Source organism: Ochotona curzoniae, unplaced genomic scaffold, assembly GCF_017591425.1.
Source record: "Ochotona curzoniae isolate NIBS_2020 unplaced genomic scaffold, NIBS_Ocur_1.0 patch426, whole genome shotgun sequence".
Lineage (NCBI taxonomy): Eukaryota > Metazoa > Chordata > Mammalia > Lagomorpha > Ochotonidae > Ochotona > Ochotona curzoniae.
Window position 1 is genome coordinate 371,879 of NW_024467002.1, and position 17,393 is coordinate 389,271.

Here is a 17,393-nt window from a genome sequence, read left to right on the forward strand (position 1 = left end):
ATGACATCGTAGGTACAGACAGTGGTACAGAATCTAGCATCCTAGTGTCGAGATCCAGATCTATTTAATTAATTTTAAAGGTAGAGTAATAGAGGGAATGAGAGAGAGAGAGAGACAGAATATGAATTACTCATCATACTTATCCACTTCCCAAATGGTCACAATGGCCAAGGCTGGTCCAGGCTGAAGCCAAGAGCTCCATTCAGGTCCCCAGGTGAATGACAGAGACTCACGCTTGGTTCATCTTCTGAATCCTTTCCAGGCTCATTAACAGGGAGCCGGAATGGAAGTGGAGTTGCTGAGACTTGAACTGGAAGCCAGCTTGTCTGTTGCCAGGTTATAGCTTAATCCCCTGCGCCATGCCTACTCCTGTTCGGAGTTTCCTTGCCTAGCCCAGCCCCAGGAGTGGGCTCCCCCCTCGGTCGTCTGTGTCACTCGCTTGGAGAATCCTCTACGTGTTAGCAGGCTTGTTAGCAGCCACTCTGTGTGCCCAGTTCACAGGGCGGCTCTGTCTAAAGCACCTGATCTGCTATGGGTAAATGTATGTGTGATATGGCGGTCACGGGTGTCCTGGGCAGTGAAGGCACAAAGGAGTGTGGCACATACGGATGATGTACACGGCTGTAAGGGAGATGGAAGATTACGCTTTGATGTTAGTCAAGAAACTTTTATAGACACTTAGCAACAACCCTGCATAAGATTTAAAAGAATAAAAATGGATTATAGTATCCAAATAATCGTTCCAGCATTCTTAACAAGTTAATGCATCTTTCAGATCAAGGCTTTTTGTCTAGTTACTTGGGAAGCTAAGCCAGGATGAGACAGGCAAGAAAGTAAGGGGGCATATAAAGAAATGCCTAATAAGGAAGGGGGACACTATTTTGATAAATATATGAGGACACTTATGAAAGTTCATGGAAAACAGATTTCAAAGGCAAGTTGATTTTGGTACACAAAAAAGTGAAATCCGGGCCTGGCCCCATGACCTAGCGGCTAAAATCCTTGCCTTGATTGTGCCAGGATCCCATATGGGTGCAGGTTCTAATCCCGGACACCTCGCTTCCCATCCAGCTCCCCGCTTGTGGCCTGGGAAGGTAGTCGAGGACGGTCTAGGGCCTTGGGACCCTGCACCCGTGTGGGAGACCTGAAAGAAATTCCTGGTTCCTGGCTTCAAATCAGTGCAGCTCTAGCCATTGCGCTCACTTGGGGAGTGAATCATTGGACAGAAGATCTTCCTCTTTGTCTCTCCTCCTCTCTGTATATCTGACTTTGTAATGAAAATAAAATAAATCTTTATTTTAAAAAATGTGAACTCCTAGGGCTGGCACAGAGGTATAGCAAGCTAGTCTTCTGCCTGCTGTCATGATTTTCATCCTGTCTGCTGCACTTCCCATCCAGTTCCCTGCTTGTGGCCCGAGAAAGCAGCAGAGCATAGCTCAAGTCCTTGAGCCCCTGCACCCGTGTGGGAGACCTGGAAGGAGTGCTGGCTCCTGGCGTCAGATCAGCTCAGCTCCAGCCTTTGTAGCCATTTGGAGAGTCAACCAGCAGACAAAAGATCTTTCTTCCCGTATCTCATTCTCTCAATAGCTATGCTTTTTTGAATAAAAATAACATAAATATATTTTTTTACATCGTGAAATTCATGTATTTGAGAGGTCTTCCAAAAACTCATTGGGGATGCAAACTTAAAATGAATGGCTTCCAATTGTTCATGCACAAAAAGATGTAGATTTTAATTCCATTTTCCATGAACTCATTGAAAGTATTTTGTTTTATATGTATTTATTTGTTTGAAAAGCAGTGGGTGAGGAAGAGATCAGATGAGCTATCATCCACTGATTCAGTTTCCCAGTGTCCCCAGCAGAAGACTGGGGCAGGCTAGGTCTCCCATGGGGGTGGCAGGATGAGCTGCCTGAGCCGTCGTCTGCCGCCCTGCAGGGTGACAGGAGCAGGAAGCTGCCATCAGAGATGGGGCTGAGACTTGAACCCAGGCATTCCCATAGGGTTGGCAGCCCTCCTAAGGAGCATTTCAACACTTGTTCCAAATGCCTGCCACTCCATGAACTTTCTGGAGTGCCCTTGTCATGTGCTGCGGGAACACCGAGCCTGGTGTTTACAGAAGAAGCATCCAGGCTGGAGGACGTGTGGACGCTTCTAATAGTGGTTTTTTTTTCTTAATATATATATGTATATATATATATGTATATATATATATATATTTTTTTTTAATTTGAGGGGCAGATAGGTAGAGCTCCCACTGATTGATTTATACCCAAGCACTGGGCCAGGGCAGAAGGCAGTAGCCAGGAACTCAGTCCAGGTCTCTCACATGGGTGGCACAGACCCACCTACCTAAGTCTGCATTATGTACAAAATAGATGTAGATTTTACTCCCATTTTCCATGAGCCCTTTGCCTCTCAGGACAAGAAGCTAGAGTCGAGAGCTGGGTGGGATTGGAGCCCAGGTTGTTCCCATTCTCCATGTGGGCATCTTCTCCGCTAACCCCAATACCCACCTCAGATGGCACCGCACTGGAATGTCACAATTGCTTTGACCTATCTGGTTCCCTTTCCATCTCATAGATGTAATATCACCTGTTGTAGATCAGTATCCCGCTTTCTGTAAAAGGAAGGATCATTGCAGAGACCATTGAAGGGATGTGCTACCTGCATGGAGAAGGCGTGATACACAAGGACCTGAAGCCCGAAAATATCCTCGTTGATAATGACTTCCACATTAAGGTAGGTGTAACCTATAGGCTTCTAGAAGGTCTCAGAACTTTAGTGCTAATTCACTACCATGAATCTGTCTTTAGGAATGGCAGGTAAAGGAAGACCCAGCTGTCTCCATGTGGTGGTAGACGGCCTGGGCGCGATGGGGTTGGGAGTTAGCTGTGAAAATGGGACTAGTGTGTTTTGGAGAGGAGTCTGGGGAGGAGCCCTCTGCCCTAGCATTTGTTTTCCTCCTGCGTTAGACTTTTAGGTAGGAACATGGAAGGTTTGCCTTGGTGACCTTGGAAGTTTTAGAACCATAAGGGGCGGGGAGATATGAATCCTTGAATCGATGGAAAATCCTCAGAACTGAGGTCTGGCCCAGGAGTCAGATCAATAGGAAGTAGGCCAGTTTGGCATCAAAACCCTTGGCTTTGAAATCTGGCTGGTTTATACTTTTGTTTAATAACCACTACATTTTAAAAAATTAGCATCCTTTGGAAACTTTCCATGTAAGTAAAGAAAACAAGGGCATGGGACCCGAGTTTGGCCAGTCAGGGCAGGTGACAGCTAGGGGGGCATCATGTCTGATTGGCCTTGGCATCCGAGTTGACAGTCCAGGAACTCTGAGCCTACAACTAAAGGTCTTCCTCCCCACCAGAAAGTTCTGCTTCTGACATTTTGTTCTAGGTTGGGCATATTCTTGTTTCTGTTTCTTTAATAATAGCTCTCTCTTTAATAGTTATTTCTAATATTTCCAAGTTTAAAAAAAACTGAAATTTAATTTTTAAAAATAATTTTTAAATTTATTTGAAAGGCAGAGATTTTTCATTCTCTGTCTTATTCCTAAATTGCCACAACAGCTGGATCTATGCCAATTGAAAGCCCAGGAGTCAGGAACACAACCTGCGTCCCCCAAGTTGGTGACAGGGACCCAGAAACTTGGTCCGTCACTTGTTGCCTCCCAGGGTGCACTTAACAAGAATGGGAGTGGAAAGCAGAGCTGAAACTCCAGCCTAAACATTCCTGTAGGAGATACTGGCTTCCCAGTTGGCATCCTAATTGGTATGCCAAAGCCCACCCCCAAACATGTGACTGTTACCTTATTTTTACAGATTGATTTTTTTTTTTAAAGATTGATCTGTTTACTTGAAAGGCAGAATTAGAGGGACAGAGACTTTCTGGCTGCTGACCCACTCCCCAAATGGCCATCATGGGTTGGGCCAGGTGGAAGCCAGGATTCTGAAAGTCCATCTAGCTTCCCCAGTGGCAGCAAGGGCCCAAGTCCTTGGGCCATCTTGCATTGTTTTCCTAGGGTGCATCAGCAGGAGCTGGATCAGAAGTAGATCAGCCAGGCCTTGAACTGGCACCCATATAGGGTGCTGGCAGTGGCAGCTTAACCCACTGCACCACTGAGCCAGTACCAGCAAGTGACTTTGAGACAATCACATGTGTTCTGGCAAAATTCTCCGCTCTGGGTCTCACTGCACTGCACTGTCATGCTGCCCTGCCACCTGTGTCTCTGCTGTGTTTCTGACCTTGGTATTTTTCTCTTTGCCTCTTCATCTTTTTTCTCCTCCTGCCCATCCCATCTGCTCAGGTTCAGCTGAAAATCAGCAGCACACACTGTGTCCTTGGCATCCTTGGAAGCTCGCCTCCACGGGCCTCTGGACCCCGTGTGGGGACGTAGAAGGTGTGGTGCCCGGTCGCCATCTGCGAAGAAGAAAATGCCCTTTCCCTCTTTCCAAACGCTGGTCTCAGAAACATTGCGAAGCAGATGCAGATGCGGAATTCAGGCTAATCATGTCAGAAACATCTTCCTCTTCTCTCCCCTTCCCCTGGTTGTGTAAGAACCTCAGTTTCACACTGCGCAATCATGCCAGACTGTCACACAAGCATGCCCCCCTTTTTTATTGTAAGGTTTATTTATTTGATTTGAGTTACAGACAGAGGAACATCCACACACAGATTCCATTTGTTGCTGTTTATTCCCCAGGTAGCCAAAACAACCCAGAATCGGTCAGGCCCAGCCTGGAGCCAGGGATTTCATTGACATCTCCCATGTGGGTAGCAGGGACCCAAGCATTTGCACCATCTCCTGCTGCTTTCCCAGCTGCATTAGCAGGGAACTGGAGCCTCCACGACTCAAACCAGTGCTCCAGTGGAGCTCCAGCTTTGCACCCAGCAGCTGAACTTGCAAGAACTTTGCTTGAGGGAGATTCCCCACATGGCATTGGGGACACAAAGTTTGTATCTGAGTCTGTTGAGATAGTAGCTGTTTTCAAACCTGCTCAGAACAACCACTTCTGGAAAATTGACTGTACCTCCAAAACCTTGCCATGAAAGCTGACTGGCACGTGGCCGTCTTAGAGTGATCCCCTGGGTGCGTCCTCACTTGCAGATTGCTGACCTGGGAGTGGCCTCCTTTAAGACCTGGAGCAAACTGACTAAAGAGGAGCACAACGAGCAGAGGAAGGCCAACAGCGTCTCCAAGAAGAACGGCGGCACGCTGTACTACATGGCCCCCGAGCACCTGAACGACGTCAACGCCAAGCCCACCGAGAAGTCGGACGTGTACAGCTTTGCCATCGTGCTCTGGGCGATTTTTGCCAATAAGGAGCCTTACGAAAGTAAGATCCCTGTCCAGGAGTGGGTTTCCGAGGCGAATCCAAAGTGAAATCTGCACAGGTTTCTGTTGAATGCCACTTGGAGCCGTTAGACTGTTTTGTTCCTGGAGGGTAGAGCCACATCTAGTGCTTTCTCAGCATCTCTACGTCGCACCTGGGACCTCTGTAAATGGTTTTCGGTGGGATGATTAACCCTACTCTGGAGCCAGAGGTCACAGGAGGGTTAGGAGCCTGGGTCAGGTGTCTGTGCTTGGTTGGTGCTGTATAGGGGTCCAGGGTTCTTGCTGCATGCCGGGTTGTTTGTTCCTGCTTAAGGGAGTTTGGCTTCCACACCGTGCTGACAGCCAAGCTTCCACACATGGTATGCACATTATACTCTCACTCCTCCACTTAACTCCCTTCCGTACTGAAGAATATCCTTGTGTCAGGACCCACTGTGGGCAACATTCGCGGTCTAAGGCTGAGCAAGTCATGGTGTGTGCAGCACGAGGGGCATGACCTCAGCCATGCTTGAGCTTGCTAGTGTCAGCTCTTAGACATCTCCTGTTCTTCTCACAACTCCTGTGGTCTCTTCTGCCCGTGCCTGAAAATACCCTGGCTTCATACAGCCTCTCCACCTTCCCAGGGACCCCCGAGGCGGCCATCCCCCAGGCAGCTTCGTGGCTTTGTGAGTGTTCTCCCTGCCGTCCACTCAGCTTGAATCTTCCTTATGGAAACACAGTGCCAGGCAGCCTTTCCTGTAACCCCAGGGTCTTTGTGTAGTTCAAATCCTCCTTTCTGCTACAGTTTCCAGGCAACTACCATTCAATGGCAGTAGTGCTCTCAAGTGATTGGTGGGACTTCCTCGCCACCCGTTAAGGTCCCGCTGGGCTCCCTAGGGTCTTCAGGATTAGGTTCAAATTCCTCAGTGTGGACTGCAGCCCCCTTTACAGTCTTGGCTTCTCTCTTTACCTTAACTCTCCCCGTCACTCTGATCTAACAATTTCTGAGGCACATCTCAATTTTCTAACTTTCCATCTGTTCCTATCCCATTTCCTTGGCTTGGAATCTTCCTCCCCACATCTTTCCCCATTCGTCACCTACTTATTGCTCTGGACTCCAGAAAGCCACCCCGACCTTTCCTCTTAGTCCTGGTTGTGTTACTGGGACCCCTCGTGTCTACTTGTAAGACGGTCATCGTCGCCGTCTCGCAGCTCTGTGGAGGCCAGGGCTGTGCCATCTTTACCTCTGACTTGCAATCAGAGGACTGGCTTTAACCATGCAGTCCTTTGTCCTACCAGCAGGCAGCTTTGTTCTGAACGCTGTCTTCATTTGTGAAAATGTAAATATTGTCTGAACATCTTACCAGTGGATCCTGTCGGCTCTTGGTCACGACACGTTCCACTCCTGCACAGCAAGGCACCCACAGCAAAAGCAATCCCAGGCAGAGACAGGTTGGCAGCAGAGAACAGCAGGATCTGCCTGGAAGCTGCTGCCAAGCTCACCTCTCTTACAGATGCCATCTGTGAGCAGCAGCTGATACTGTGCATCAAGTCCGGCAACAGGCCCGACGTGGACTGCATCATCGAGCACTGCCCGAGGGAGATCATTGCCCTCATGCGGCTGTGCTGGAAGGAGGACCCGAGAGCACGCCCCACATTCCCAGGTGAGCGCCGTCGCCTGCATGCCTCCTCGTGTGGTGGTTTTCCTGGTAAGAGCTGACGTGTGAGTGTTTAGAAAACCAAGGTCTACTCATTTCCAACTGCTTTTCCCAATCTCAGATGTTGACTTCAATGAAAAACTGCTGTTTCCCTCAAAAGCATGAAGGCCTGTAAGGCCTTATTTCTCTCTCACTTTTTGTAATTAGCTATTTCCTTTATTGTGTTAACATGTATGTAGCACAACATTTACTGTCTTAACCGTTTTAACTACATCAGAATGCTTCAACAAATTTTGTGAGAAATGGAATTCCGATTGAAGTCTGGGGGTGCACATGAGCCTAAGAGTTAAGATACCCACAACTCACTTCTGAGATCCATCAACTGGCTGTGGCTCTGACTCCCGGCTCCAGCTTCCTGCTGGTGTTGACCCTGGGAAGCAGCAGGCCACGGCTGGAGTGACTGGACTCCTGCCACCGACACGGGGGACCTGCATTGAACTGGTCCAGCCCGGCTGTGTAGGCTTCTGAGGAGTGGACCAGCAGGTGGGATTTCTCACTTCTCTCTCTGTCTCTCAAATTAAATAATGCCTTTTTACAAAGAGGAGCTTGTTTTGTTGCCCCCCCACCAAAAAAAAGCTTTTTAAAGATTTACTTTTTTTTAGAGAGATTTTATTTATTTTTATTGAAAAGGCAGATGTACAGAGAGGAGGAGAGACAGAGAGGAAAATCTTCCATCCAATGGTTCACTCCCCCAAGTGGCCACAACGGCTGGAGCTGAGCCAATCCAAAGCCAGGAGCCTCTTCCGCATCTCCCACACGGATGGATGCAGGGTCCCAAGGCTTTGGGACGTTCTTGACTGCTTTCCCAGGCCACAAGCAGGGAGCTGGATGGGAAGTGGAGCTGCTGGGATTAGAACCGGCGCCCATATGGGATCCCGGCACATTTAAGGCAAGGACTTTAACCACTGCACTATCACGCCAGGCCCAAGATTTACCTATTTTTATTGAAGAGGTAGAGTTACAGAGAGAGGGAGAGACAGAGAAATCGTGAGGAGGATCTTCTGTCTGCTGGTTCACTCCCCGTATGGGCACGGTGGCCAGGGCTGAGCCAAGCAAGATCCGGGACCCTAGAATAACATATGAAAGTCTCACATGGATACAGGGGCCCAAGTACCTGGATTATGCTCCGCTGCTTCCCCAGGTGCATTGATGGGAAGCTGGGTTGGAGCAGCCAAAACTCCGGGATGCTGGCATCACAAACAGCTGTTTAACTTGCCACAGTGCCCCCACATTTTTTAAATCTATGCATTTTGAAGTATTTTTCCATCCGCCTTTGAATACTGCTTGTGCAATTCAAAGATATGAAGTGCATCTTACACTGTTGTGCAACCATCACTACTGGCCAACTCCATAGCTTTCTCATTTTCTGAACCTGGAACTCCATACCTAGGAAGCAGCTGTTCCTCCAGGCACCTCTGTTGTAGGGAGTTTGTCTGGCATCTGGCTTCTTCCCCTTAGCTCGGTTTCCCCCGGTTCATCTGCATCGAACCTGTGTGAATGTTCGCTTTCTTCTCATGGCTGAACACCATTCCATCGTGTGTACACATTGTGTTTTCCCAGTTGTATGTCTTGGGTTGCTTTGGCTGACTCTTGTTTCCTAGCTTCCACTCCGCTCGACACCCTCCTTGCATAGCTGGTGTATTTAGGTGAATGGTTTTGTCATTAGTTTGGCCTGAAATGGACGGAAATGGATTTGGGTGCTTGCCATACCCTCAACACCGCCACCCTTTCCCCCTCAGCAGAGTTGCCTAGGATCTTGCCAGGTGGGGCAAAGGAAAGACGTAACCCAAATGAGGAAAACACCTGTGGTAGGAGGGGACCAGGCAGCCAGCAGTGCATTTTGCCGCCATGTTTCTGAAGCCCTGTGCTGTTTCCATCCGAGGATTCCAGGGCGCCCAGCAGCCTTAGTGTTTGCCTGGCTCAGTGTCTTCTCATCTCTCATCCTTTTTTAACTTCCTGAAATTAAAGTTCAGGAGTGGACATTTGGAGCAGTAAGATACTGCCTTGGGTCAAGCACATAGCGTGGCAGCAGAGTGCCTGGTCCTGCTCATCACAGCCTGGGAGGCAGCAGACGGTGCGGGCGTGTGCCCTGGGGTCCCTGTCAGTCATGTGTGGACCTGGATGGAGTGCCAGGATGCAAGCTTCCTCCCTGCCCAGCCCTGGCCTTTGTAGACAATGGAGAGTGAACCCACCAGTCAACAATCTCTCTTTATGTCTGCTAATCAAATGATGAAAAAGAGTTTTTATTTTGAGATAACTCTAAATTTATTTTAATTTTTTAAAAAAGATTTATTTTTATTAAAAAGTTATATATACAGAGAGGAGGAGAGACAGAGAGAAAGACCTTCCATCTGATGATCGCTCCCCAAGCGGCCAACGCTGGACATGAGCTGATAATGAAGCAGGAGCCAGGAGCTTCTTCCAGGTCTCCCACGTGGGTGCAGGGTCCCAAGGCTTTGGCCTATCCTTGACTGCTTTCCCAGGCCACAAGCAGGGAGCTGGATGGGAAATGGGGTTGCCAGGATTAGAACCAGCGCCCATATGGGATCCTGGCACATGCAAGGCCAGGACTTCAGCCACTAGGCTACCATGCCAGGCCCAATAACTCTAAATTTATATGCAGTTATAAGAAGTAACACAGTCTGGTGTGATTGTTCAGTGGTTAAATATTGACTTGGAATGCACTGGGATCCCATTTTGGCATCAGTTCATGTCTTGTCTGCTCCCATGTGGGAGACCTTGGAGAAGCTCCTGGTTTCTGGCTTCAGATCAGCTCAGCTCTGGTCATTGTGGCCACTGGGGGAGTGAACCAGTGGATGGAAGATCTTTGTCTCTCCTTATCTCCGTAAATCTGCCTTTCCAATAAAAATCCCCTCCAGGGGATGTCTCAGAAAACCTCAGTTCAGCATTGCTGCCGTACCAGCGGGGACAGAATATTTCCATCATGAGAATGGCCCCTGCTGTTGCTTTTTTGTAGTCACGTAGATTTCCTTCCTACTCCCACATCCTTGCCTCCGGAGAACACTGATTTATTCTCCATTTCCATCTCAAGAATGTAACCTAGAGGCAGACACGGTGGCACAGTGCGTTAGCTGATGCCTGTGCCATCCCAATGAGATGCCAATTTGAGTCCCAGCTGCTCCACTTCTCATCCAGCTGGCATCCCATATGGGTGCCAGTTTGTGTTCTTGCAGCTCCACTTCCCATCCAGCTCCCTGAGTGTGGTCTGGGAAAGCAGTTGAGGATGGCCCAAAGCCTTGGGACCCTGCGTGGGAGACCTGGAAGAGCTCCTGGCTCCTGGCTTCCGATCAACTCAGCTCCAGCCGTTGTGGCCACTTGGGGCGTGAACCAGCAGATGGAAGTTCTTCCTCTCTGTCTCTCCTCCTCTCTGTAAATATGAGTTTCCAATAAGGTCTCTATCCTGCCAGTCGTTGTTATTGTACTTACGTGTGGTCCTTAGGGCTCTCTGTATGTATACTTACATATTTTTTTTTTCAGTTAATTTTCTTTTTCTTCAGATTAAATCATTTTTGTTCTTTCTTCCAGGCCACTGATTTTTCTGTTTTCCTTGGCTTCTACTGTTGGACCTACCTACTGAGCTATTTTAGAAATTACGTTTGTTGATTATTTTGCACAGTAGTTTCATCAGCATAGGGTGTCATCTCCCCACCTCCCTCCCTTTCCTTCCCATATTTCCCTCCCACTTTTTGTCTCCAAGTTAGAACAAAAGCACAGTCAGTGGATTGATTTCGAGGTAACTTCGTGATGTATGTTTCATTGCATGGGAAGTATAGAGAATGGTAGAAAACAGTATCCAGGGTGTAGGTTTATGTGTAGGTACTGGTGGGAATCCTGCTGTTGACCAGGAGTAGAGACACGCATGCTGTGTTCACCCATTGCTTTCCAGCAGGCTTCTTCCACACCCCCACACACTTTTTTTTTTTAAGATTTATTTATTTTTATTGGTAGACAGAGTGACAGAGAAGGAGTGAGAGATTGTCTTCCCTGGTTCACTCCCCCAAATTCAGCAATGGCTGGAGTTGGACTTGTCTGAAGTCAAGAGCCAGAAGCTTCTTCTCCCAAGGGGTACAGCAGTCCAACACTGAGTCATCCTATGTGACCTCCCCAGGCCATTAACAGAGAACTGAATCGAAAGTGGAGCAGCTGGGACTCGAACCAGAGCCCAGATGGATTACTGGCTCTGCAAACAGTCTTAACCCGATACACCCTGGCACCAGCCCCTGAGCTTCTCCTTTTGATTGTTGTATTGTTCAGCTCTAAAATGTATGTCCTCTGTTTTCTTTGTTGAGATTCTTTTTGTTTCAGTGGGGTTCATAATGATTTTCATCATGGCAGTGTTAAAAGTCTTGGGCAGGTAATCTTACCGTCTCTGTCATTTTGGTGTTGGTCTCTGTTACTTTTTTTTTTTTTTTTAATTCAGTGCCGAGTCCAGCTCCAGCTGAGTTCGGAGCTTGAGAATGGTGCATGAAATAGGCGTAGAAAGAAGAGAGACGGACCACTACAATTCCAAGATCATTGTGGACAATGCAAGAAAGCTGTCCGCTTTATTTATACAGAAGCAGTACACGGTTTTCTTTTAGGGCAATTTGACATAGCTTCAAGGGGGGCACAATTTACAACAGCTTGAGAGGTGAGTGAGGAAGGATTCCACATTCCTTGCTTATCTCGGCTTGCCAGCCCCCACCTGCTCTCCTCAAGTCTGGGTTCTATCCTTGGCACACCTGTGACAACCAGACCCCTACCTTGAATTATGTATGGGTTAGTAAGTCTGGGGTCTTGGTTTATGGGGATTAGGGTATTGGCACCAAAGGCCATTAGGCCTGCAAGCTCACACAGTTTAACTAAGCAAGAGTTATGACGGCGGAAAGAATTGCAATTAGCAGTGAGCCATGTTTACTCCATTTAAGTTTCAACTCTACAATGGGCAAGTGAATGTTTCCAAAGATAATTCTACAAATTGTTTCACCTTAAGACAGGGCATTATCCATTCTGATGTTGCAGCTAAGAATTTCTCAGTAGACAACACATCTTATTCAGTAATACACTCCTACTGCAATTCTTATTCTACAACTTATCCATCACTTAATGGGAGAAATACATCAAAAGAGAAAAAACAAAGATCTAAGACAAAAAGTTTCCAACATTAAATCCCTCTACAACTGCAGGTTCTACAACCTCATAAATGATCAAACAATAATCAAAAGTATATCTTTATGATGTTAGTAAAATCACCCTATATTTCCTCTAGTTAAAAATTATGAAGGCAGCTAAAGCAACTACATTTTCTATGTTCTAAAGAGTTGCAAGGACAGGCTAAGGTCACAGTAACTATATTTTTGCCATAGCAGGATGGCCTTTAGGGTCACAGTAGCTATGTTCTTTGTCATAGCAGGATGGCCTTTAGGGTCCCAGTAACAGGATAGCTTTTAGGGTCCCAGTAGCTATATTTTTTGTCATAGCAGTTTCAGCCCATACTCTCATCACTTCCATTAGTTTGTAAAATTCTTATCAAGCCATTTCCCAGAAAGCATGCTAAATGTCTGGGCCAGATTTCAGGGCAATGGGTAGGCACACAATAAGGTGTCCAGAAACAGCATGGGCTTAATTGTACTCCTGTGTGTAGTTAAAGGCCCACTCACCAAGACATTATCAGTAACATTAACTCCTAAGCTCATGTTGGTTGTAAAAGCCATCTCACAGGGGCAAACAATGCCTCAATAGATTACAAAAATTCTTAGTGGGGTGGTTGAGTGTCCATGCAAAAGGGGGTGAGACTGCGTCAAGGTGGTCAGAGAGAAATCCGCTGGGCCCTGCCAAACAGCTGGAAGCTCCCCCGGGCCCTGCCAAGCAGGGGAGCTGTGTTCTTCACACCTTCATGTCATCCACACCTACTGCACGGACCCCAACAATTTAGTATAGAACCTGGATTGGAAGTATTGCAGGTGGGACATGAACCAGTGTACATAAGAGATTCTAGCATTGCAGGCAAAGACTTAGCTTGCTACACCCTGGCACTGGCTTGGCCTTCCAGCTGCTAAGCTCCATGCCAAGATATATGAGGCAAAGAAAAAGAAGTCTAGTGACCTCATGTGTCTCCTCAGATCTCAGGATTCCTGCCGGCCTGCCTCCTGTCCTTCCAGTGTCTACATGTTAGTAGCAGGTTTATGTTGACGCTATGTGTAATAGCTAGCTGTTTTTATTTTTCTTTTCGCTGTAATTAGTAGAAGGAATCAGGAAAAGTATGTACACTCCAGCTTCCTGGAAGTTGTCTCTTCTATGTAAAGCTAGCAGCTTGAACCCTTTACACAATACAGTGTCCTTCTTTTACATGTCCCATCCTGTCACAGGGACAGAAACATGGAGGTCACCCATCCTGGTTCGCTTGGAGCTGAACTCACATCAGCTAGGGCTCTGGATACAGCCAGAGAAACACATGGAGGCATAGGAGCCATGGCCCCACTGGAGCCCTAAGAGTGTGGTCCCACTGGAGCCCTAGGAGTGTGGCCCCGCCAGAGCCCTAGGAGTGTGACCCCACTGGAGCCCTAGAAGCCGTGATCCCACCAGAGCCCTAAGAGTGTGGCCCCACTGGAGCCCTAGAAGCCGTGGTCCCACCAGAGCCCTAGCCCTTAGTCTGTCTGCATGGTCCTTGTCTTGCTAATTAACATAGTGATGTGGAGATTCAACTGCTACTTTACTCTCTTGCCCACAGTTAAGGCAAACAATCCAGACACAGTGGTTTACTTACGTTTCAGCCAAAACGTCATTTTAAAGTACTGTTTCTTATTCATACAGACATTGAAGGAAATTTTAAGCCTTTTTATTCAACTAATTTGGAAGAAAATGTGGAAGAGGATGTGAAGAGTTTAAAGGTAGGTAATATAGCAGAAGCCCAACACGTTAACATACCAACACACACATGACCAACCATGAGAAACAAAGTGCCATAATTTGCTACCAGAATTTTGAGATGAGAGCCAGCTAAGTGAATGTATAAAACTGAATTAGGGCCCAGTATGGTAGCCTAGTAGCTAAATCCTTGCCTTGCATGCGCTGGGATCCCATATGGGTGCCAGTTTGTGTCCTGGCTGCTCCACTTCCCATCCAGCTCCCTGTGTGTGGTCTGGGAAAGCAGTCGAGAATGGCCCAAAGCCATCCCGGAAGAAGCTCCTGGCTCCTGGCTTCGAATCAGCTCAGCTCCGGCTGCTGCTTGGGGAGTATCAGATGTTTCTCTCTTTCTCCTTCTTTCTGTATCTCTGCCTTTCCAATAAAAAAAAAAAGAGCTGAATTAGCTCCTCTATACAAATGTCATGTTAGCACACTAGACCCATTCCTCCAACAACATTCATGACATAAGAGATGAAATGTGTCTAGCAGCACAAAAACAAAAGTGCAGTGTTGCTGGAGAAGAGTGGGGAAGAGAGTGGAGCAGTTGTTTTGAGTAATTTTTGAAAGACAGAAAAATAGCAGAATTCTGTCTGGGGCCAGTACATTGGCTAATCCTCCACCGCCAGGCACTGGCATCCCATATGGGTGCTGGTTCATGTCGTTACAGCCCCACTTCCCTTCCTGCTCCCTGCCTGTGGCCTGGGAAAGCAGCCGAGTGCGGCCCAAAGCCTTGGGATCCTGCACCCGTGTGGAAGACCCGGAAGAGCTCCTGGCTCCTGGCTTCAGAATGGAAACCACTGAGGCTATTTGGGGAGTGAACCAGCAGCTGGAAGATCTCTGCATCCACCTCTCCTCCTCTTCGTGAATCTGCCTTTCCAATGAGAATAAACCCTTAGAAAGCAATTAGATAGCATCCTAACCTTGATTACTAAACCTGAAGAAGAAGGTTTAAGTTTGAGCAAGGCCAGTCTCACACTAAATAGTATAGACACAAGTATCTTAAATAAACTAGACATTGAATTCATTAGGGGACAGAAGCAAAGTCGGGCTTATCCTAAGAAACCCATGTTCGTTTAGAAAAATTTGTCATTCTAATGCAATTCTGAAATAGTTACATTATTTTACTAAATGGAGGAAAATTTTCTATTTTTAATAAATATATAAAAACAATTTGTTAATATGCAATAGTTATTCATGATTAAAACTCCTAGCAACTCAGGAAAAGGAGAAGTTTCTTGCCTGATAACGAGGGCTCTGAGAAAAGGCCCAGAAAACACTGTGCTCATTAGCGGAATATCAGTGGTTTTTCACGGAGAGAAGATGCCAGGTAAGGTGGTTCCCACCGCCATTTCTAGTCGGCCTGGTGTATTAGAGGATCCGTTGCAGTGTAGCAAAGAAAAAGGACTGAAAAGGAGAATAAGACTGCTGTGGATCAACGATAGGCATAAATGTATTTATCAAATTCAAAAGAATATTTTGAATCAACAGAATTTTTATGGTCATACAACTAGTACATGAAAAAAATTATTATATCTACCACAGACAGTTACAAAATGAACTTTTCAAAGGCACCATTGACAATAGCAATAGATTTTTTTTTTTGTAGTACAAGTACAGAATTCTTTATTAGTAATTCTTATTTGTTCTGTTTTGATTTTTATAATCTAAGTTTCTATCATTCCTTTTTTTTAATTATTTTATTTTGATGATCTTTACATAGTTGATTAGGGCACAAAGGGTCAAGGGCCTCAGGATAGTAGGTAAAACCATTGTTTCCACATTCTCTTCTTTCCTTGCAGTATCTGGGGAAGAGGGGAGACAAAGGGAGAAGCCACTCCCAGCCTGCCCCCCATCCCAGGGCCCCTGATGTGTGGCATGCTCCATGGGTACTGCTCAAGTGGTTTCGGTAGTTCAACAGTTCTGCATTGCTGCCAGTCTTGCCATTCCAAGCACGGTGAAATCTCTCCAGAATCCACCAGCTGACACAGTCCACCTTAGCGTCTCCACTTGCCCAGATTTTCACTGCCAACACTTGGCTGGGGTAGTTGATCAAGAAAGTCCATACCTTTTAAACAGTAACTCATTGCTTCCTTTCCCCTGTTGTTGATAATTGATACTCTGTTTTCTGTATTTGCCTGTTCTAGGAAGCTCATGAGGGTAAGATCATGCAATAGTTTCCCATTTGGGTCGTAGTTTGCTTAGCTCAATGCTTGCAAGATTTTTACATTTGGTAACATATCAGAATGCCTTTCCCTTTATAGCTGATTTGTATTCTAATGTACTGATACATCACATTTTATCCATTTGTCAGTTGATAGATCTTGGGCTGGACACTGTGTATAATGATGTCGTGAAGATGGGTGTCCATTTAAATCCTTGCTTTTAATTCTTTGGAGTCTAGCCCTTGGAGTGGCATGATTATATTAAATGACAGTTCTATGTTAACTTTTTTTTTTAAAGACTTATTTATTTTTATTGGAAAGTCAGATATACAGAGAGGAGAAGAGACAGAGAGGAAGATCTTCTGTCCGATGATTCACTCCCCAAGAGACTGCAATGGTCGGTGCTGCGCCAGTCTGAAGCCGGGGACCAGGAACTTCTTTCGGGTATCCCACATGGCTGCAGGGTCCCAAAGCTTTGGGCCATCCTCCACTGCTTTTCCCAGGCCACAAGCAGGGAGCTAGATGGGAAGTGGAGCTGCCGGGATTAGAACCTGCACCCGTATGGGATCCAGGCGCATTCAAGGCGAGGACTTTAGCCGCTAGGCCATGCTGCGGGCCCTATGTTAACCTTTTAAGGAAACATCAAGCTGTTTTGTACAGCATCCCGATCAGCAACATAAAAGAATTCCATGGTCAACATGCTCACCAACACCTATAACTGTTTGGTTTTATTGTAGCCATTATTATATTATATACACACTATAACATGTAATTTATTACATATAATATTACATACGTATATATTAGATACACATTATTGTATTAACATAGCCACGTTAATGAGTGCAAGGTGGTGTATCCTGGTGGTTTTATTTGTATTTAAGGACTAACACTAATGTTGACTCTCCTTCCTTGTGCCTGCTGGCCATTTATAAATCCTTGAGTAGGTGCCAGGTCTTTGCCAGTCTTTTCATTGCTTTTGTGTGTTGTTACTAACTGGTAGGAGTTCTTTGGAGAGCTCTCCTTTCCTGGGAGGGTATGATTGCATCCCCCTCTCTCTGGGCGGTCTCCTCACTTAGTTGCTGGTACCTTTGGCTGCAAGGAAGGCTTTGACTTCCATGTAGTGCGGCTTGGTTTTGCTTTCCCTGCCTGTGCGTTCTGTGTCAGACCCGGGAAACCATCCCGAGGACCGTGTTGTGCGTTTCCTTTCCTTTTTCTGCCCAGAGTTGTGTAGTTTTAGCGCTTACGTGGATAGATTTGATCCATTTTCTAGTTCATTTTTGAATG

General features: G+C 46.5%; 1 protein-coding gene across 5 annotated transcripts in view; it reads left to right on the plus strand.

Annotated features, from left to right (window-relative positions):
• Positions 1 to 17,393, plus strand: part of LOC121167767 (receptor-interacting serine/threonine-protein kinase 1-like) — a 37,583-nt gene that overhangs the window by 12,154 nt on the left and 8,036 nt on the right. For 3 of the 5 annotated variants that reach the window (XM_040997347.1, XM_040997348.1, XM_040997349.1), the window contains 4 exons: positions 2,605 to 2,742; positions 5,114 to 5,342; positions 6,835 to 6,984; positions 13,852 to 13,928. In XM_040997347.1, the coding sequence (XP_040853281.1) occupies positions 2,605 to 2,742; positions 5,114 to 5,342; positions 6,835 to 6,984; positions 13,852 to 13,928 (594 nt within the window). Of the gene's footprint in view, positions 1 to 2,583; positions 2,743 to 5,113; positions 5,343 to 6,834; positions 6,985 to 13,851; positions 13,929 to 17,393 lie in introns of all 5 variants that reach the window. The other 2 variants (XM_040997351.1, XM_040997350.1) reach the window with 2 other exon arrangements.